This window comes from Thermobia domestica, chromosome 2 (genome assembly GCF_964235325.1).
Source record: "Thermobia domestica chromosome 2, izTheDome1.hap1.1, whole genome shotgun sequence".
Taxonomy (NCBI): Eukaryota; Metazoa; Arthropoda; class Insecta; order Zygentoma; family Lepismatidae; genus Thermobia; species Thermobia domestica.
The window spans coordinates 133,927,476-133,951,226 of record NC_137455.1 but is presented as its reverse complement, the minus strand read 5'-3'; the positions used below and the strand labels follow the sequence as shown (position 1 = coordinate 133,951,226).

Here is a 23,751-nt window from a genome sequence, read left to right as displayed (position 1 = left end):
ATACTTCTAAGAACAAAATTACAATTATATTGAAAAAGTTTTCATTACGAGTATACTCTGACTCCGACATATTATTTAATTCAGCTTATGTTGATAAATTTAAGTATTATTACAGAAAATACGTACATGAAACACAAATCAATGTAAATGGTCATTATTAGTACTGGCTGAAAAGTAATTGGATATTAAAACATGGTGTCCACAGAAAATTCCATCTCAATTTCCCTGACTTTCCCTGACTGCATTTCCAATTTTTCCCTGACTTTTTCTGGCCTCCACCATCCCCATAGCCAGCCAACTCTCACCTTATTTACTGTCGTATTATTACATTTTATTACACATTATGCACACAAGATTACAAAGATACAGAAAGATTTTTTAACGTACATTTACAAGTTTACAAAATGTATTATATTAGCACATGTTGACATAAAACTGAAAAATATCATGGTTTAAAATAAAAAATAATAATGATAATAATAATAATAAAGCGTCTTCTGTACAATATGGAGAATGTGTTCACATGAAAATTTCTCACTTATGATTGCACAACTATCCATAAAAGTGGGGAATAAAAGAGTTTATATTTTTAATAAGTGTTCCATATTACAAACTGCCTTTCTTCTTTTCCAGCTCATCGATTCTTGCTTGAAGAGCACTTTCTTCTGATTTCAAGTTATTCTGCAACTTTTGTCTTTTGTCATTTAAATCTTTTAGCTCTTGATTAATCCTTCTCTTTTCTACAACTTTCTTTTCTTCTTCGCGCTGTACACTTTTCTGTTTGTCCAGATAATCTTGGTACCTTCGTCTGGAACATTTTACAGACTGTAGTAAGCTCCTGGTGATGGATATATTACCTACACCCCCAGCACTGCCGATAGCATCATGCACAAGTCTTTGAGACACCAGAGAGTGTTCTACAAGATTTTCTACAAGTAGTGATTTGTTGATGGAGAAACCACTTTCAACCGATGAATTGCCATGTGACATTATCAAGCAAATTTTCACTACATTCAAAAGGCTAGCAAACTTGACATCATCCTTTAGCATCTTGTAGTAAAACTCATCTAATCCTACAGAATCGTCGTGTCTTGCAGTAAACTCGCAAAAGTATGATTTCAAGGAACCTTGTGCTTCAACACACAATACACTGAACTGTTTCTTTGCCTGTTCAGCCACATCTGACGAAATCCTGTTTGCACTGTGAAGGTCTTCAAGAACAATCTGCGCTCTCTTTCTTGCTAGAGATGGCTGCTCCAAAATAATACTTGGGGCAAAACAAGTGACACCACGCACAAACCTGTACTTAGCGGGCTTCTTTCACGCAACTTCTGAACTAAACCTATGATTAATTTGCGAAACTCAAGTTTGAATTCTGCTTTTTCCTTGTCTGTACATACGGTTTCTCTTAATACTTTCCTCGTAGCAAAACCAATGTCAATCATTGCTGAAGGAAGAAGGTTCTCATTTGAAAGTTCCAAAGACATCAGTTTTTGAGCAGAGTCAGCTTGCTGCAATATTTCTGGTTTCACACATCGAGCCAATAAACTATGCATTAAGTCCAAAAGTGGTGTGTGCAAGAAAGGCATTAGTGGCTTTGGAGACTGAAATCTTCGAAGAAAAGTTTCATATTCTGCTGAAACAACTCTATAACCAGCCAACTTACTCTTCAACAGAGGGTCTTTCATCTGTTCCTTTAAAGAAGATTGTTGCCGACAACTAGGTAGTGTAGAATCTTGTATGAATTTCTTCACATTGTGATAAATTTTCACAGCCCTTTCCAAGCAATCCACATTCTCAAGCCATCTGATAGAACAGAACTTTTTTGGGAAATCGGTGGATCCTGTAATGGTAGTATATTCCGCCCGGCGAGCTGGGTTGTTATTAAAAAGGTAATACATATCCCTAAGAGTCTCGTCTAAATGCCACTGAGATGCCTTTAGCCCATTTTTCATGCTACCATGCAAAACATGTAGTCCACAAACACCAGTGTCTATCAAACTTTTTCCATCGGGATTTCGTTGGCACATTTCACTCTTTAGTTTTTCCCTGAAGAGGAGATTTACGTTTGGTCCATCCATGGAAACCTGCAGTAAATTGTCTAATGAAAGACCTATTCCCTCTCTGAATCTCTCCAAAAGATCATCCGCTCTTGCCCGTCCCAAAAATACACTATTTAGATATGATGTAGAAACTTTTTGTTGATTTACATCCCAGAATCTTACGACTAGGTCCATCTGGCCTCTCTGAACTACTTTATTCAGAGATTCGTCGAAATATATGACATAATCCGAAGCCTGTTTAACTCTATCCATAACACAATCTTTAAAATATGGAGCCAAGCCATGATTTACTAGATAAGAGGCTTTTGTCTTCCCAAGGGTAAATTTGGAAGCAATAGAGCTGTCAGGAAACATCAACTGGAAAGTTTGGCTAATGTTCTGGCAAGCATTCAAGGATATTTTCTTTGCAACCAACTCCAAAGTCCATATTATTTCTGCCTTCATAACTTCTTCGGTCTGTATGTATGAATGTAAACCACGCTCTTTATTTTTGCTATTGATTTCACCACTTCCTTCACTTGATTCTGGCTGATCATCTTTATGCTTACACACAGTTTGATCAGATTCCTGGCTACAGTCACTTGTACCTGATGACTGACCTGTTGAACTGGAAGGCACAAACACACTGACAGCAGGTTGCATGAGTTTAGCTTTCAAGTTCTTAAGATGTTGAGGTCCTTTAGCATGAGAGGACACTGCTCTTCGTCCCATGTTACTAAGCTTGAATGATTTTGAACATACTTTGCAAAACGCACATCCACTATTTCCATGTACACGTCCAATCCAACATGAAAATTCCGGGTACAACTTTTCATCAAGCCATTGATCATTAAAAGAAGTTGACTTATTAGCCATTATGATGACTCATAAGGTCAGATTATTGAGTTGACATCCCACTTAAACCTGCAAAAAGAGAAAGTGATATTAATTTCTGAAGCAATGCAAAGAAAGGCATCTAAAATATTTTTGGAAGTGAAATTAGAAATTACGTACAATGATATACTTACCAGACAAAAGGTACTGATAGTAAACTGTTACCACAATTTGATTACCATCACTAATATATGTACGAGTTTTCAAGAACTAACTCACTGTTCACATCATCGTCCGTGCTGCCCTCACCCATCCTATTCTCCCATCTAAGCCTGATGATGAGAACAGTGAGTTAGTTCTCGAAAGCTCGTACATATATTAGTGATGGTAATCAAATTGGGGTAACAGTTTACTATCAGCACCTGTTATCTCGTAAGTATATCAATGTTAGTAACTACAAAGCGGTCCAACTTTTGCGGTTTAGAAATTATGTAGATAGGTAGATACAATAGAATATTATGCTCTGAAGCACAGAAAAAAATATAAATGTATTGTAAGAAAAGGTCACCCTTCACCTCCAAGGGCAACCGGAAACAAGATTTAGATTAATACAAAATAAGAGTATCTTTTTACTTTTTAAACTTAGTAGACCTGCTGTATCCTTAAAAAAATAATAATAAAATAAATATGGACTGATCACTTAGCCACTGATCGCAAAATCGAGTTTTTCTTGGCATTGTAAACTAATGATCTATACAAGAAAAATTTAAATACAATTAAATTAGCAAATATGTATAGCTCATAAAGGCATATGCATATTCTAGCCCCTCAGAAAAAATCCTAAGACAGAATTAGCATATTGCTAATATGTAGCAATTTAAATCATCATTGGGACTGCACTTGAAAAATAAAGGAAATAAAGGACATATATATTTGTCCTATAATAATTGTCACAAATTTCCAAAATATAGGAAAACAGGACAAGTGGGAGCCCTGTTTATATAAAAAACACTGTGTTCAAAGGAATAGTTACCTGATAAGGACTTTGGACTGACAGCTAGGCCAAGTTTGTTTACGGGAAGCAAGCGCTCACGGAATAAGCAAGCCCATTATGCCTGCATCATTGACTCACAATCACATGTTCACGGATGTAGTTTATGGTGCAAGTCTTTTGAATCATCCTGTTGCTTTTCATCATTGGGTACAGGCCATGCGAAACAATCTATTAAGTATCTAGACAAGCCCTCAGTTTTGGTATGTTTCATTATTGGGCTCAGGTCGTGCGAAACATTTCAACTGATATTAACAACTGAATTTTTTTCGCTTAGCCTACCAAAGAGCCTGAAATATTGACTTGGTATTCCTATAGTACAGGTGTTAGAAAAAGATGAAAATAAAGTATGTATGAAACCAAGAAGAGATTCAAAATACTCTACTGTCAAGTAAAAAGCAAACAAACAAAACAAAACAAACAAAAAAAAAAAAAAAAAAAAAAAGGAAGAAAAAAATGAGCCGCTAGGAAGGCGGGAAAGTACCTTCTGATAAGCATCAGAAGGTGAATACAAAAATACTTGTACATTTCCATCAACATATGGTGGTTGTCCCTCCAGGAATCAACTGCAAAACATACAAGAAATCTTTCTAATTGTAATGTTTGTAATTGATCGTACAATTTCTTGTGCATTTTCCCTGACTTGGCAAGCTTTTCTTGTGATTTCCCTGACTTTCCCTGACTAAAATCCATTTCCCTGACTATCCCTGATTTTCCCTGACTTCCCAGAATGTGGACACCATGTAAAATCAGCGTTGCCTCTTGTCTCGAACACACTGTAAAATAAAACCATGTGAAGCTTAATGTAATATGTGTACGAGTTTAAGTTAAGCAAACTATCTAACAGTTTCATACATATGAGGAAATAAACCGTATTTATCATTATTACTATTTACAGGCACTTGACATTTGGTTTGGAGGATGTGCAATATTTGTTACTGTACCGTTGCTGGAGAGCGTATTGGTTGATTCTTTGAGCCGGAATTATGAAATAAAGGTAGATATATTTTAAATTTAAAATCCATTTATATTGGTAGGTGGATTTAACTTCACTACTCGAGTAGCGCATTTCTTCAACTAAGCTATATATATATATATATATATATATATATATATATATATATATACAGTATGGCGCTAAATTCGTTGTACAAAAGCAGAGGAGTGATTCCTGAGAGTAAAACAAACAAAAAAGTTCCAATAAACATGAACCTAACTTACAAACCATGAAAAAAATGAATTTTAAAGGTTCATAGCTCAAAAACTGTGGGACCTACCGTAGTCGGGACAAGACTTCACTTAGGAACTAGTATGTGCCCTATCCAAAAATGCGTGTTTCAGAATCCTGAGGTGCTTCCACATTTTTTATAGAGGGAGTATGATATAAAGTACTCTCCAACTACCTCCATAAAAATTGTTGCGTGGGTACCTTAGGATTCTAAAACATGTATTTTTTTGGATAGGGCACATACTAGTTCCTAAGTGAAGTCTTGATCCGACTACAGTAGATCCCATAGTTTTGGAGCAATGGACCTTTAAAATTCATTTTTTCATGTTTTCGGCAGCCTATAACACGTAAACGATGTGGTTTCCGACCTATGTTTATTGGAACTTTTTTTGTTTGTTTTACTCTCAGGAATCACTCCTCAGCTTTTGTACAACGAATTTAGCATCATACTATATATATATATATATATATATATATAATCATAACAAAAATAATTAGCTGTTTATCATCTCTTATTTCTCGAAATATTTTGAGTGACCTTCACATATATAATACGGAATGGAATATTATTAGACAATTCGTTACAGGGCTGTTTATATGATTTCTCTACTGCTCTATTTGTGTTAACAGTACTTTATGAGTATACTTCTACCTAAACCAACGTAGTACGTATGTAATGACTTTGCAATTTGGCTAATTAATGCGGAATAGAATATTTGTTTCTACATTCGAACTTATAAATGACGTAAATTCCGTTTTGATGTCAGCTTAACGTGAGTTTCCTTGTAATGGAAGATATAACAAGAAGTTTAAAACTAGTATATTTAGAACTCACTCATTGAAACAAAAGAAGTTTGATATTTTACAATGCAGAAACCATGCAAAATAAAAGATCACAATGCAACAAGTACAAGGTGGTAGATCAACTAATTTCACTTTACTGATAAGATTATTATACCAGTGCAATACAACACCCGACGTAGAATTTATAAATAAATCAATTGGTTAAATAAACTGAATACGACTTATTTCACCATCTTAACTAAACATCTCATACAACACTGCTGTATAGTTATATAATGTTCTTTCTCGATTACTTCCAATGTGGTTTAAGTTTAATGTCAGCGTTCAATCTCTGATTTTCCTGACTTCTGTAAATTAATGGTTGAATTACCAATAATGATAGGTCTGCTGAGATTACTGACTGAATTATGGTTTGCAGGTTACGATGTCTGGCAATCGAAGGTCACGTCTACACTTTTTTGCTGTATGGACGGACAGACTTCTGCGTGTTATGCACCCCGCTGCCTTCCTTGGTTTCGTTGCAGTATTCTGTACACTTTATATTAGCTGATCGTCAGAAATGCAAATTATGTACTTTTGATTCATTTGCTGTACAAGTATAGTGTATTGAATAATAAAAAATATTTTATACTAGTAATAGTGATTTTATTACTACCTTCAAGGGTTGTAAAATCTGTAGATAGATTCAACTGACAACACGAATTAATGCTTAGCTTGTTCCGTGAAAGTCTGAATTTGTGCCCCATTAACAACAAAGAATTCAACAATAATGATATGTTATTAACTTCTATTATCCCCGCCCCTAACTAGAATTCCATTCAATCCTATGCCAATATTCTGTGCTCAATTTGCACTAATTTGTCATAAAAATTAGAATCTGTGCTCTGTCTAGAAGGAAAGGAAAAAATGAAATGAAATATTTAAGTTTTACGTCCCATGGTTATGCCGGTTAGGCTATAGGAGACGGTGATGATGAGAGATGAGTGAAATGGTGGAATGAAGAAAGTGGGAGGAAACAGGAGAACCCCGAGAAAACCCACGAGCATGGTGTTTGTCCACCACAAAGTTCACTTGGCGGGGGCTGGGATCGAACCCGGGACCCCAAGCACCAGAGGTGAACGCTCTACCACTGAGCCACCGCGCCCCCTAGAAGGAAGGGAAATACGTATCTTAGTTTGGAGAGAGGGTGAAGTCCCCTCCCCTACCAACTCCAATTCGATTCAAATCTGTAATAAGATTTAGTGTTCACTTTGTGCCGTAAAAATTAGAATTTGTGCGGTACCCAGGGAGGAAATGAGTATATTATGGACTGTGTTATGCATTGAATCTTATTGAGGTCGTTACATCTCACAGGTTGATCTTTTATGTTGCACACACTGATTCAGTTGACATGCTACAGCGTGTAAGAGTAGAGGTGTAACATTGTCTTCATATCCTGTAGACAGCCACAGGAGCATACGTGAAGGCGTTGAGGTTTACTAATAATGAACAAAATTTGGTGAGGTAAAATACATTTCGTTAAAGACCACCATTTCTGTGTTATCTGATTTCGGAGTTGTGTTATGACTAATGCTGCTTGTAGACAATCCAAGAAAGCTTGAACAAGACCATTCAATACTTCAAATTTAAATGTTCAAAGGAGTATTGTTCAAGAGACTTAAACAAGAGTCTCGAATGGACTTGAAGCAACTTCTACACGATCATAGAGGTACTGAATGTTTTATATTCTTGTTAATAGATGGCAGTCCAAAACAAGTGACTGTAACTATGAAAACAAATGAAAGCGAAACTGTGTACTGATTTAGTTCAGACCTGCGCATGAATAGCTATAATATTAGCATATTTTTCGTAACTTTCTGCACGCATTTGTAATTTAATAGACTATATTAAATAATTTAGAAAACAGGCCAATTGATTTTGCAGCAATCCCATCGAATTTTCACTAACTATTTTGTCCCTTTTAAATTAAATGCGGGTTAGGTTAGCTGACGTTAAAAAAGTAAAGTGCTGCCTAATATAAAATCATTCTCTATACTAAGCTTTTTCAAAAATCTGATTCTTCAAATGGCGTGCTGATGACAGAACCACACTCAAAAAGAAAAAAATCGAACTGTTTCCTAAAATTGTGTGTATCACGAGGCAATGACTGCGTTTTGATGTTATTTATGATATGATATCGAAGACTGTTTAAAGAAAAGGCTGAAATCACAGAAAACCAAACGAAGCAATGATAATATTGTTTCAGCTCTGGACTTACCATCCATATCTGCATCAGACTTTCTTCACAAATCTACCCCATATTTGGTACTGGTTAAGAATAACCCGTCAAACAAATAGTAATTTTACTGTTAAAATGTGTGGGTGCGTATGAAGGAGGATTGTCTGAGATACCGTAATAATTCCCACTGTCGGAACATGCCTGTATAGTGTAGGAAACCAGTATTTTATGTTTAGAAGTTTAATGTTACCAGTATCAAATTATTACAAGGGCTATAGTTCAGTTCAAATGAGTGAATACGATGTCAAGGGTTTGTTGCACTATAACCTCCGTCGATGACGCGCCTGCTCCGTACGGAGTACTCTCCCGTGGATCCCCTTCAATGCTCCTGCCCTGACACTGTTAAATAACATTCTTGATTTTATTTATTTATTTATTATTATTTGCACTGTCTTGTATGTAGCATATGTTAAAATGCACATTTGTACCTTACGGGAAAGCACTGGTAAAATTAATCTGCACGCGTGAAAGCAACCTCTACCTTAAGAAATAACTTTTGAAATACTACGTGTGGATTTCGTAATAAAATAAAATGATTACAATAGGATAACATGTAATCATTGCCAGAATACTTCAGTTTGCGAGCATATTATCAATCTGTACGCAATTATTTGATATTATCAGAGATTAATAACAGTACAAAACGTCTTATTAAATCAAGAAAAGTCAGTTATATATATATATTTAATGGACTCTTCTTTCTTAATCTACACCAGGTATTCTTGTATATTAAATTCTCAAATTAATACTTATACTTCTCATTGCCAAAAGTTATGGGCATGCAAGCATTATAACTATATAATGCGTGTATGTTATCAACAAAAAATACTAACAATATCTTCCGGCGCAAATATTAGCTTTTATTTATTATTATAATGCACACTTGGAATATCAGATAATTATGGAAAAGAGTAAGAAAAGATATTTATTCAACAACTGCAGTTCTGTCTCACGACGCCATCATACTTGTTTTGTATTTTCCTACACTCAACTCGAGCGCTGATTGGCTATTGAATGCTCTTGAATTGGACTGTTTAGAACAGGACCGAAACGAAATTTCTTGAACGAAACTATTGAATTCAAGACAAAAATGACGTCCATGTTGACGTCTTTTTCATCAAATAGTCTTGAATGGTCTTGAACAAGAGTCCTGTTCAAGCTTTCTTGGATCGTCTACAAACAGTATACGTGTAATGGTACCATGGCTTCTCGACATCCTGTACTTCATATACGCCAAATACGAAACTCTCCATGAATGAATTCCAGTAAGAATCATTTTTGTGGCTTACAAAAGGATTTACATACGTACATATTACAAAAAGATCCGTAGTTTTTAAGTTTTTATTTTTACAAACTATGTTATATGGATCCACACTTTACATAAGTTCTTTCTCATTTTTTTTCTTTCTTTCTTCATATTCTACACAATAATAAATTGACAACAGCATAAATACATTAAAGGTTACTTAGTAGAAACCCTGGTTCGCTTATTCCAAGAGAAATTACTGCCATACGACTTAGCTCTAGGTTTTATTGGCTTTTCTTCTTCAATAAAATAATTCCAACCATTCTTCTCACAGAAGGCGACAGCTTCTTCGCATGTAGCAAATTCAACTTTCATATTAGACAAAGGATCGCCGCTGAAATATTAAAACAGTACAGTAAGAACTCTTTCTTTTAAATCTCATACGTCATTTATCAACACAAAATCTAGCAGATGAGAAGCCAGCAAGAGGAAGTACGAAAGTAGATACTAATAACACGCAGATCAATCAGTATAAACTTAGGCTAATATGAACAGTTTCCAATAGTAAAAGCGAACTCAAAATAATCATCCAGTTATTTCGGAACTATATTTTCTAAGGGAAAGGGAAACGACTTTCACAAATTTTACATACAGGCAGAAGAACTGAGATCTGTTTGGTATTACTGCTTAAACACTTCAAATGCAATTTCCGAGCATTTAGCATTCAGACTGTACTAAATTTAGTTGACTTCGCCCTTACTACATGGAACATTTCATATGCACTCTAAGATACAGACCGAAAACAAATTACTTTAGTAAATTAAAATAGAACAAATATAATCACAAACTTGTAAGTCATTAATCATGGTAAAACATATTTCGGATTTGGTAAGTTACTTAACAAATACTTAAATTATTTTATATGGAAATTTAATTTATTTCAAGAAGTAACTAAATATTGAAATAACTAAAAAGCTTGGACGCTAATGGGCGAAAATCGTATTTTCCTGTGTTATTTTATTCCTCTTCTGGGTAGCTATATTAGTAGATAATTAGTGCTTAAGAAACAATTGAATGTCATTCAGTATGTCTTCCTTATAGCAATCGACCACTCCGGAGCAAACATGTCCAAACTCATGAGGTCGGCGCTCACGAGTTCGGAACTCACGCTCACTCGACCTCAACCTCACGAAGTGAGCGTGAGGTTGAGTGACCGTGAGGTCAGACTGCTTATGTGAGCGTGAGGTGAGACTGGTGATGTGAGCGTGAGGTGAGACTGGTGAGGTGAGCGTGAGGTTGAGTCAGGCCTCCCAGCAGGACATTGAAAAAATATAGGACAGTTTGCTTTATAAAATAGGACCATAGGTTTATACAACAGAATATTATGCTCTGAAGCACAGAAATATTATATATATATATATATATATATATATATATATATATATAAATGAATTATAAGAAAAGGCCACCTTTCACCCCAATGGGCAACTGATAACAAGATTTAGATTAATACAGAATAAGAGTATATATAACCTTTTACGTTTTAAACTTAGTAGACCTGCTGTATTAGTTTGGAAGAAAAAAAAAAACGAAATTGATTGAAATAAATGGTTTGATTTACTGATTAAAAGAAAAATTCTTGAGGTCCGAGTTGCCCATGCCTTTCTCTCGATCCACCATTATTATACTTACACATTTTTTCTTTTACATTTTAAAGGTGCAATAATGAACTCTAAGACACTAGTACACGTGTTAATTTTGCGACATCTTTGTTATGGCATTTTTAAGTCTTTTGTTTCCAGCCTCAATCAGGGCTTGGCAGCTGACACGTCAACCATGAACCGATGCTTTATTACTTTCTGAAGCCGAATGTCTCCCTCTGAAACTAATTTTTCAGCTTCACGAACTTTAACACACATGCTTTCCTCTCTTTCTTCTTTGGCACTCACTTTTGTCTTTTCTGCTGTAATATTATGCTCACTTTTTTGCTATTCTAAGTTTTCTTTTTCTATCCATATCTTCCCGATACTTCTTATGTGCTCCTTTGTAGTACATTAACATTTCTTTACTGGTATTAACTTCATTTACATTTTCACCGACTGCATCTTTAATCATTCGTAGCCCACTGATGGTTTCTTCATTCAATCCTTGTCTCTCGGATGGCATTATGTTCTTATTTGTCAAGAAACCACGTTCAACAGACGATTGCCCGTGTGAAAGTGTTAATACTGCTTTCACAAGTTCAGCAATTGCTGGATACTTCGGTTTCCTTGTATTATTTTTCAACAGCAATACTTTGTTCCACTACACGTCAACACTACACTCAACAGAAAGGTCATCGTGTATACTCTGATTACGCATATAAATTCGCCACTCGTCTACAGCCTTGTCAATTTCCTGACTGATCACCATCTAAGGGACACAAGACGCTAATCGTTTCAAAGACGATAATATCTTATCCTGCTCTTGTTTTTCATGTCTAACAACAGGATGCAAAATCTGGGTATGTTTCAAAATCCGGTTGTTTAGTGGCAGTCTTTGTTGAAGGTAATTTATTGCTGTTATGAAGAAACTTTTTGCATTTAATGTGAGTAATCGTTGTTGCACTTTATCGACTTTTTTCAGTGCTAAAAGTGCGCCTCCACCGACATCAATTTTGTTATCTGGCAGTAGATTTTCTTCTTCTTTCACTTTTGTATTCAGAAGATCAGATCGAGTTTTTTCATTGTACAGATCAAATACTAGAAATTTTGCCATTATTCTTTGAAGTAGCTCACCTAATTTATCATGCAAAATGTGGATAAATGGTTCCTGTTTTTGCATAATCATAAGGAATTTATCAAAGTGTCTACACTAATAAGAAAATGTATATATGCAAATATAACAGGAGAATCTCAAGTTCTGACAAATTCTCTTGTAGCGTTCTGAATGTTCTGAAAGTCGTATAGGCGTACGAACTAATATTACAATATTGTAAATTCCACTTGGGTAATCCTGATAAATCGACGTGTGTTTGTCATATTTGGTTGTATTAGGTAGTAATCCTGTGGAACAGAGAACGTTGAAGTATTGAAAGTCTAGGTCGTGTTATATGAATAGTTTTCGTTATGTTGAGAAAGTGGTATTGGTACATCTTGATATTGAAAACAAGAAAACATTGAAAACTATCCAAATACTGAAAACTATCGAAAAATCGACATCAAAAAATCTCGACATTTCAAACTATTGATCGATACATCGAAATATCGCAAGTCCTACCCACGACCCTGTGCACCAAAGGTGCGCGTGCTAACCAATAGGCTAGCGGGAAAAGCTGTGCCCAAACTCACGAAATCTGCGCTCACGAGTTCGGAACTCAGGCTCACTCGACCTCAACCTCACGAAGTGAGCATGAGTTTGAGGTCAGACTAGTGAGGTGAGCGTGAGGTTAGAATGTGAGCGTGAGGTCAGACTGGTGATGTGAGCGTGAGGTCAGACTGGTAATGTGAGCGTGAAGTTAGACCTGTGAGGTGAGCGTGAGGTCAGACCGGTGAGGCGAGCGTGAGGTCGAAATGAGTTTGTGGGCGTGAGGTCGAAATGAGTTTGTGAGCGTGAGGTTGAGTGAAATTAGGTCAAAGTGGTCACCTCTGCTCCGGAGATGGTACTGCGACTTATTGTGAGCCGTTTAAACACCTCATTTATGCGTATACCCTACGTCGCTCACGCGCATGCTCTCTACGGATGTACCCCTCGCTATTGCTTAGCACCTCCCTGCTGCACTTCTATTCTGAATCAGTTAGACAGCATTCGTGCCTTTTAGCGGCTGCCTAGGACAAGTTAGTTCCGTTTTTTTACTTACTGCAGTTTTTATGCCATGCATCCACACTGTTTTCATACTCTGACTACATCACAATTGCAAATAAGGAACCATAATCATTACCAAGTGAGCCAGTCACTAACAAGTGATTAGGGTGAGAAACTAAAAAATACCCAACAATTTAAATACTTGTGAATTATAATTATTCTATCAGGCCTTGTTTCCATTTTGTACAAATACACAATAAAACACTAAGCAAGGCTATGTGATAATATGTAAAAACACTATCAGTGATAGTTTTTTTTTTTAAACATATTATCACATAGCCTTGCTCAGTGTGTTATTGTGTATTTGTACTGTGAGTTATATACTCACCAAAGCTTTAATTAAAATGTTGAGTTTTTGGGTTCCTTTCAGAAATTGCTAACAGACGATTAGTTGGTAAGATTTTTTTTTTTTTTTTTAATGTGTAGTAGTAGTGCCACTGATTACTTAAAAAAAAAATGGCAGGAAAAACGGATGACTGGGTCCCAGATTTCAAGAGTCCAGCAACAAAATTTCTTTGTTGTTCCTAATTCATCATTTTTAACAAATATTGTGCCGAAGAAATGAAAACTGCACTCATAATCATGTAGATATATCTGCTTTCAATTTCACATATTCATTAAACAAGCATAAATACACACAAAATAATAGCTGAAAACACATATTCGAATTACGTTTAACTTTTTCAATCATTACAAAATTAATTTTGTGTGTATGTGTGTGTGTGTGTAAATGGAATATTGTTATATGTTACACATACGGCGTGCATTACTACTATAGTTTGACGTTCTTCATGTATTTGTACTTTTTTCATTATATATAAACACGAATGATTTATTGATGATTAAAACTCCACTGGTTCCTGACTAATCAAGTGGGTGTTGCCCGTCTCGTATACTCTCGGTAATGGAATCAATAAAACCCATATAAACGTTTTGTTTTTCACGTCACACTAGGATTCCTCTGTTTTCTGTTATAAAAACATGAAAACAAGTGAATGTAAAATCAATAGCGTCGGAATGTTACATATTACTACACAACATTTCAATCCACATTACATCAACAAAATACAACATGACATACTTACTGTACATATTACAACTGAATAATAAAAGCATAAACAATAAACTTACGTCGAAGCCCAACCCATGAGTGGGTTTTCCCATCGCTCCCTTGTCTCAAATTCCATTTCCCAGTGATGTGTATTGTCAGTTCCTGACTGCATTGCATTTTTTGCCGGCACGTAAATCCTTACGCGACGATTCTTTATATGTTCCTCCGGAACACCAGTAATTCTAGTAACATCCATCTGAAACACATCAATAGAAAAATTCCCAAATTATTAACACATCAAATATAATTGTCTATTTTCCATAATAACCACATTTGCTTATTTACGAATTAAGTTTGATTAAATCACTCGCTGAGCATATCAATACTTTTCTTAATTAACAAAAAATCCCCCCATGCGCCCATGTAATTAAATACTTTTTTTATTTAATGTATTTACATATTATTTTTTTTACATAAAAAAGTAATGTTTTGCTTAGCGGGTGGCTTAATTAAATACAATTCTCTGCATTTGTAATCAATCTGATTTAGAACACTGACAATACAAACATATGAAATTTTCAATTCAAGACATAAGACACTCCTTCAGATTATTTAGACACATTTTACCGAACCACATAAAAAGGTAAACCGTCAAAAGCTAGAAATCAAGCTATATTACTCAATGTCTACTATTAGAATATCAAGAGTTGAAAATTTCAGAATTAACGTTTAAACATTTTTTTGACACTTCGAGCAATCTTGACGATCGATTCTTGAATTCTAGGCAATATACACCAATGAAATCTACTGTGAAAGCAGCCAAGTGAGAGTGAAGATTCATTAGTTGAAAACTTCCATTACTGAGTGTAAACAATTAATAGAATAATTTTGATTACGAAACAATACAAACTAGATCTATTACGGAATTATATCTTTCAGAGTCGAATTTAGAAGTTTAAATGAAGTAAATTGTTATAATGTATTTGGAAGCAACAAGATAACTCCAACGTATCCAATATAAAAATCTGACACTTACTGACACACACACACACACACACACACACACAAAAAAAAAAAAAAACTCTTGAATTATAATAGAAAACTACGAATGTACACATTGTTGCAGACATGTATTATTTTACTGCACTATAGATATATTATCTAGTCTAGCCATAAATACTGTCACAAACTTTTGGCTTTGACTGTAGAACCTGTGGTGCAGGTGGCAAGGTACAATTTAGCTCAATGTCAGCCCTGGCCAGTGTGTGTCGAACAGGGAAAGAGAATCGCTTAAGCATGGAATGGAGTGAGTACAAAAATAGAGTTGCAGTATTTGCCTTGCATAAGGATGGAAATTCACCAAGTGAGATTTTCAAACTGCTGAAACTTCTGAAAATCAGCAAAAGATTTGTTTACCGCACAATCCAGCGGTTTATTGGGACCGGCAATGTACGTGGCCGGCGAAGGGATGGTCGTCCTCGCAGTGTGAGAACAGTGGCAGCTGTTAAAGCAGTGGCTGCTCGTGTGCGGCGAAATCCACTCCGGAAGCAGAAGATCATGGCACGGGGGCTCAACATGGCCCCAAGATCAATATCCAGGTTACTTTCTGAAGACATGAAGGTCAGAGCTTATCGGTGGAGCACGGAGCATTTCTTGACACCACAGCTGAAGCAGCAGAGGAAACTGAAGCAAGACAGCTCCTACAGCGGCACGCCAACAATGGACATCGGCAAATCCTCTTTGCCGACGAGAAAATCTTTACCATTGAAGAGAGCTTTAACCGCCAAAATGATAGGATATATGCAGCAAGCTCTCGAGAAGCTCGTGGAAGAGTTCCTAAGGTTCAGAGAGGTCATCACCCCTCCTCAGTCATGGTTTGGTGGGGGGTGAGCTATGAAGGCCACACCAGACTTCACTTTTGTGAGCAAGGTGTAAAAACAAGTGCCAGGGTATATTTGGAAACTGTTCTGGAGCCTATTGTGAAAGACTTGAGTGACACCATGTTTAACAATGATCACTGGACCTTCCAGCAGGATTCTGCGCCAGCTCATAAGGCAAGGATGACACAACAGTGGTTGGAGGCCAATGTATCAGATTTCATCCCCAGTGCTGAGTGGCCTTCTGGAAGCCCCGATTTAAACCCTCTGGACTACAAACCGTGGGCAGTGTTAGAAGACATGGTCTGCAAGAAAAGACCTTTCACTTAAAAGTTTGAAGCGTTCCTCGGTGGCAGCAGTGGCGGATTTTCCGATTGATACTCTCCGTACTGCAATAGATGACTGGCCCAAGAGACTCAAAGCCTGTGTGCGTGCCAATGGTGGACATTTTGAAGTTTGATAGGTGCCAATTGTAACGAATATATATGGTTATAACATATTAAAAGCAGATTGAAAAATCTCAAACCGTATTTCATATATTCACAAAAAAGTGTGTGACAGATTTTATGGCTAGACTAGGTACTGAATCAACTTACTGAAGTGCTTATACATTCAAACATACCATTTTTCGGAACAAAAACATTAGACTTGGAGAACAAATCACTATACTTGCAGGAAATTTTTTATAGATTTCAATTTCTCAAATGAAGGGTACATCTTTATAAGCATTAAGTCTTTGGTAGTAGTTTAAATATTTTGTTTACATTTATATTCACGTAGTCGTTAATTTGCGAAAACAATGTATATGATCTGCCTTAGCGCAGTACTTCTGTTTGCATAATCTGGAAATACGTAGAACTTATTGGAAAAATTACATAAAAATACTACTTCCTAACATATATGCTGTCACAATACCACATTTTCTGCCTTATTGGGGCGCAATCCAATACTGGAAGAACCGAAATGGGACGGGAAGAAATGTCAGTTATAGTATTTGAAAAAAAAAAAAAAAAAAAAAAAGAACATGCGTGTGTTTCTAGACTTCTCGTGGAATGTGAACACGAATGTTTCCTTGACACTTACTTCTTTCTGGATAATTACTTTGACCTCTAACTGAACGTCTTATCTCCTGTATTTATAAGAGTATTGTTCTTCGAAAAATGAGAAACTTTTCCTTCTTGCTATTCTGTTTCAAGACTCAACCGACAACTAGTAATTTGTCCACCGCCCTACCAAAGAATTATGTTTAGCTCGAAAGTAATATCTTAATTCCAGCTTGCATGTTACGTGTACGAATAACCTCAATATAAAATCTTAAAGGCTTTTAGTGTGAAACCAAAAGAGTCTTCTCAATTATAAACTACAATGACTCCACTTTTTTCAGGAATCGTATTGATAGTAACCCCAAAGTAAGATAAATGATACATATACTCTTTACCTAAGATTCTTTGAATTTTTATTTTTTATTATTATTATTATTATTATTATTTTTTTTTTTTTTTTTTTTTTTGGGTATTGTCAGCCCCAAAAATAATTTTTCAAACATCTTTACTTGATTTCAACAACAACTATTATCTTCTATTTTGCGTCCATCATAATTCATAAAATCTTGAAAACAGTAGAGAATCGTTCGGCGTTCGAAAACTAGGTATTTGCAGATTGAATTAGGATTTCCTAAACGGATTTGCTATACTTCCGTTTTTTACTTGTCATTCAAATGAACTTGAAATGTGTTGTAAGTTACTTTGAAATATAAGGACTATTCATTTAATTCTCGAATTGATTCTGTAAAAATCATAGAAGGCGACTTACCACCTATTCGTGCTTGTTCGCTTCAAAGTACTTTCCTTCTACAGCCTAAGATATTACAACGTTGTCGCCAATGCTGGAAGCAGTCCTGGAAAGCTTATTGTGAAATGTACGCTGGAGTTCACTCGTCGTGTTCTTCTACACGGCATTTTTTCTCCCCTTTTAAGGTGGATTTCAGTATAAGAAAGAAAAGAAAGCCACATGAAGCTAAATGTAACGAGTAGAGGGATGATATTTTTGAACAAGAAGACGGACTTCATTCCTCAAATATGACATGGAACATTGTCGCGGTACAAATGCAACGGGAATTTCTCCATCCGTTTATGATGAACGGAATCGCTTAATCATGTAACACAGCTGTGTAAACCTTATATTGACACTTTTATCATACGGAACAAATTCGTGATGCACGACACTAAACATGTAATAATAATAATAATAATAATAATAATAATAATAATAATAATAATAATAATAATAATAATAATAATAATATTCAACTTCTGTGACGATACTGATCGTTAGCGTTTGTTCCCTCCAGTTCCCTGCTGATGGTGATATGTGCAGATTCAAACAGCTTTTAATGATTATAAAAAGATTTTTAAAAAAGTTAAAAAGTAGGAGCAGATAGGATTACTAATATCTATCCTTTCAACATATACCAGAGTTCTTTTAAATAGAAATGAGGTTGTTCCGTGATTTGCATAGTGTTTAGTCAGCGTTATGATTGCCTAGACATATGAAGTATTTTGTATTCATCTCAGGAAAATAACTGTAGAAGACAATGTTCACATTAAGTTATAACAAACTCTTTTACAGAACAGAATTGATCAATGGTAGTTTTGAAAAGATATGTCCTCTGGTTTTCTGATAAATGTTTCTAATTCTGTGCAAGGAAACATATTCTGTTTTCTTCTTCCCCAGAACTTTCCTTGCTTCCAGTGCAATATTATTTAACTCTCGATGTGAACTTGGAAATTTGGAAAAAAAAAAAAAAATAGTTTTGAACGTTTACACTGACGACGATGAATGACGAAACGAACTCACTGATGTTTACAACATGACTCAAGAAACCCTTGTCAAGGGTGCAAGCTTCCTCATGGAGTACACAAATTAGTGGCTCCCACAGTCTAAAACAGCTTTAGAAACTTCTCAAATGGTAATGACGCATCTACTAGAAACTACAGCTGGCCAAGGGTTCTAGGAGGACAACATTTATACACTGCAATATCCATTTACACCGATCGTTTTTCCTAATTTTCATTCACATTTGGGAAGCTGAGATAAAATATTTTTTCCTTACTGGCCACTGAATTATAACCCTTTCAGCAACCCATGGGATCACAGTCAACTACCATGTTTCAACAAAGTTAGTGTAAACTCTACGAAAATATTACTTACATATATATTTATCTCTGACTGAAAAGTACGAAAAGCAGGACAACTTGAAACTGCATGAATGTTCTTTTAGTCCTTGTGAGAATTCTCGGCATTAATATCGTCGAAATGAGGTAACATCTAACATTTGGTAACATGAAACCAACAGAAATGTTTAATTCCCTACAATTTCACAGCCGCTCATTCCAACTCACGGACGGGGATCAGCCTCCACGAACATTCTCCCAGCTTGCAAACTTGCAAATCACTGAAATGTTGCGCGACTCATCGACACATTATTAAATGCTACACGCAACATTTTGTATATCCCTATAGCCGTTTTTCTAAGTTTGAAACAAATTTAACACAAATTCGTAGTTCCTGTGACGTTGCAATGTTCGGGTAAGTGATAACACTGTAACGTCATCATGAGATATTACTACATGTACCTGTGGAGAGGATTCCGAGCTGCAATAGATACATTTTTGAGGAAAAAAAAAATGGAAATTGAGTGAACAGCTCTATTATAAAAAGCATCAACGAAGAATTTAACGGGGAAAAAATTCAAACTGTACAGTAGTTTAAATGTATTCATTTTGAAATACCAAAACACATACACCATTACTTTCACGAAACATATTAAGTTATTCGTAGATGCACGCGGACATTTGATAAGTCTTGAGCCTACCTAGGAAGAAATTGTGTGATTTGAAAAAATCTTATCACTGTGAAGCTTTATCTTTGAGGGATAGGATACTATTGTCTGGTGGCTCGCGTCCGCCGCCCAAAATTAGTATCAACATACGAATTTGTGAGAAATGTGCATACTATTGTTCTGAATGACTGCTGTGTGACTATAAAACCACATCCGAGTATGTGAAAATATCAACAGAGCGTGTTTATTTAACTATCCATTACATCCTGCAAATGAGAAAATTATCCACACAGGGGTTCCACGAAATCTCTCTGTTGATCAGAAGCGACATCGAATTCACTTTTCAAATGTCCAGACACATATTCGTGTTGACACAAACGACTTTGTGAATCGTCTGGTCATTCAAGTCGAGGCATGAGTTTATAGTTTCCGGATCGAAACAAAGGAACAAATATGGCACGTCACCACCACCCAAGAAATTTCGTGTGCAGCCCTCAGCAAAGAAGATGATATCTATTTTCTGGGATGCAGCCTTTGGTAAATCCACAATTGTGGCTTTGAATTGTTGCCGCATCCCCCCTATTCATCGGACCTGGCACCCTCTAACTACAATTTGATCTCTGCACTGAAAAAGCACTTCAATGGACATTTTCGTAGTAATGATGCAGTCATGGAGGCTGTGCATGCCAGATGTGAGGGTCAAGATCAATTCTATTATCGTGAGGAATTGAAAACAATGGAGCACAACTGGGAGAAGTGCATAATAACCCAGGGACTACGTACAGAAATCCTAGAATGGTACGCATCTGGGGCATTTCTTTCCTAGGTAGGCTCACGACTTACTAAACGATCCTTGTAATATGTAAAACCCTGAGCTAATATTACAACATATATACAATGTCTACTCCTAACCACTGGTCTTCTGACCGTAAGAAAAAAAAACATCAAACAAGACACAAAATAAAAAATAAGTACCTATTCTCAATCCTGGTCTTCTGGTCCTAAGAAAACCAAAGAAACACTAAAGAAGACACAGAATAAAAAATAACAGTTATTATGAATAAGGCATAAATATTAACTAACCGGTTGGTCAACTGTTATGTAATCTTTTAACTTGTGCTGATGCTCAACAACATCTGGTTTGAGAATCAACTCATTATCAATCCGTGGAGCCTCTCCATATCTTACTGATGACATAGACACCATTCCTCTGGAAGAAAAATCATATAACATACAAAAAATTCAAATTAGGATCCCCATGATCTAAAAGAGAAATACATAAGAAAAGTTAAATAATAATAATAATAATAATAAAGACTTCCTAATGATTGCTAATATGGCTTGAAAAACCTGTCTTCAGGAATTTTGCAAAGACACTGGACTACTAGTTCTTACTGAAAGCTAATTCCGAAAGTTTAAATCTGAACACAGGTACTGCAATACTGCGTAAAAGATAACTACAGACAATTTCACTTAGCACCACATGATCACTAACATGATGAATTCTAAAGCTTACTTATTATTTTTTTTTTTAATATATTCAACATACAACTAAAATAAACAATAATTACACATTACAACCTAATTTCATTCACACACTCAAAATATTATAACCTAAAACAGTACTTTGAAGGGGTATTTCATTGCAGAAAACAGTGGTACACGTAATTCCCCAGTAGATTTTCAGACATGTTACCTAACAATGAGGGAGAAAAGTTACACTGTAAATGTTTACTGTTAACGCCTATAACAAGTATATTATATATATTTGTACAGTTCTACTGGCACACTCTTAAGTACTTGAATTACATTACATACGTAGATTTCTTTCTCATAAACACATAATACAATTACATTACCAAAGTCGAAAAAACAAAACAAAAGTAGTTGTAAACATTATTCCAAAATAATTTTGTGTCGGATTTATATCCATCTGAAGAGTTAAACACGTAACCGGACAACATATATCGTTAATAATTTGGTCAATTATGTAACAATTTTTATTTGTCGGTACTGCAGAGCAGCGTCTGTAAAATGTTTACTTTACTGGAGCGTAGCGACCCAGTTCAGCACCGAAGTTATATGCGACGTGGACCTTACAACTTATTGCGAGATCAAAAACAAAATGGAGTTCCCTCATGGTTAAGTGATTAGTGTATGTGTCCGACGTGGGAGACCGGGGTTCGATTCCCGGCGGAGCTCATGTGATTTGGATTCCACATTAAGCTGTGGGTCCATGTCTCATATACCCTCGCTGCTGAAAGCAATGCTCAACTCAAAATCACATCACATTACATCAGAAGCACAATATGCTTCTAGTAGGAAGAAAAATGCCTATTAAGTTTCTCTCCAGGTTACTTTGTGGAACTTTTAAAAGGGAAAAACGCATATTTAATTTGTAACGTTGTAACGGGATTGAAACCAGAAAATTATTTACTTGATTAGCAATATGAATATCGTTCCTTGCCAGCTTGGTCCGACGACGCCATCTCGAATAACACAGCGCGAGAAAATAGCAATTACTTGCAGAATTCTATACAGCAGTTGCGAAAAACATCATCAATGCATTTGGGCCAGACATGGTGAATGAACGGGAAGTTCATTCGATGAATGGGAAGTTTCATACGATGTGTGAAATTTGGAACTTGATACAACACTACGAAGTTCGTCACGTGGCCACCGACTAATAGCATGTTCTCATGAGTTAAGCATGTAACATATCACTGTCGTTCGGCAACTCCACGGAATCGGTATGGTGAAAAAGTCGGAGTCACGCGTACTACATGAGTTGATGTTAGCCAACAACGATCATCCACGTGTGGGTCTTTAAGTGTACAATTTCCTTTGACGATACAAGACAACCGGGTATGTTTCCTGCAGGAGATTGACACAGAAATGTAGTAAGATTATGACACCAATGTTGCAAAGAGTTTGTTTATACCTACAGTATTTTTCCAGTTAGAAACTGTTTTGATTTGTCTATATCAAAAACGTAAGCGTAACTATATTATTGTACAATGTTAATTCACGAAGTGTCTGAAGGGATTTACCATGCAATACCTTTCAAACGGTACAAGCTACGGTAAAATTCACTACACCAGTGAACTTCCGAGAAAATTGTACTTGAATTTGACGTATCACCTGAACCTATTCCCACTTCAACACCGAAAGCTGAATCCAAGATGGTGGCCGGTGTGGGAAAAGTGTCAAAGAAGCAGTACTTATCCAATTTCTTTTGCATATTGTCCACCTTCATGTCAAGTTACATCTGAAGAAATTAAAAGCAATTTTGTGTCCGAGCGTTATAGCAGTGTATGATTGAATTCCGGATATATCAAATATGCAAATTACCGGTATGGGCCGCTAAAATTAGTACAATACACATTTGGCCGCGGAGAACTTTGCATTTGAATCAACTTTACACGAATCCCCAGAGAACACTTCGCGAATGTACCTTGTAAGTAAAACTAAGGAAAAAGCTTATTCAGGATTGCTGTGCTGAAAAGGCTGCTAAACATTTTTTGAGCGGGGCCACGGTGGCTCAGTGGTAGAGCATTCACCTCTGGTGCTTGGGGTCCCGGGTTCGATCCCAGCCCCCGCCAAGTGAACCTTGTGGTGGACAAACACCGTGTGTGTGGGTTTCCGCGGGGTTCACC

At 36.0% G+C, this 23,751-nt stretch overlaps 2 protein-coding genes across 3 annotated transcripts in view; one reads left to right on the top strand and one right to left on the bottom strand.

The window, feature by feature from the left end:
- Positions 1-6,574, top strand: part of LOC145675590 (glycine receptor subunit alpha-2-like) — a 133,891-nt gene extending 127,317 nt beyond the window's left edge. The window contains exons 9-10 of one of the 2 annotated variants that reach the window (XM_081746120.1): positions 4,826-4,924; positions 6,378-6,574. In XM_081746120.1, the coding sequence (XP_081602246.1) occupies positions 4,826-4,924; positions 6,378-6,509 (231 nt within the window). In that variant the 3' untranslated portion in view covers positions 6,510-6,574. Of the gene's footprint in view, positions 1-4,825; positions 4,925-6,377 lie in introns of those variants that run through there. The other variant, XM_081746129.1, reaches the window with a different exon arrangement.
- A 2,990-nt stretch (positions 6,575-9,564) lies between these two features.
- The window catches only part of ND-18 (NADH:ubiquinone oxidoreductase subunit 18), a 31,155-nt gene continuing 16,968 nt past the window's right edge, over positions 9,565-23,751 (bottom strand). Inside the window, exons 2-4 of the mRNA XM_081746141.1 lie at positions 21,179-21,305; positions 14,458-14,633; positions 9,565-9,877 (exon numbers count right to left, since the gene is read on the bottom strand). Coding sequence (XP_081602267.1) covers positions 9,700-9,877; positions 14,458-14,633; positions 21,179-21,305 — 481 coding nt within the window. The 3' untranslated portion in view covers positions 9,565-9,699. The remainder of the gene's footprint in view (positions 9,878-14,457; positions 14,634-21,178; positions 21,306-23,751) is intronic.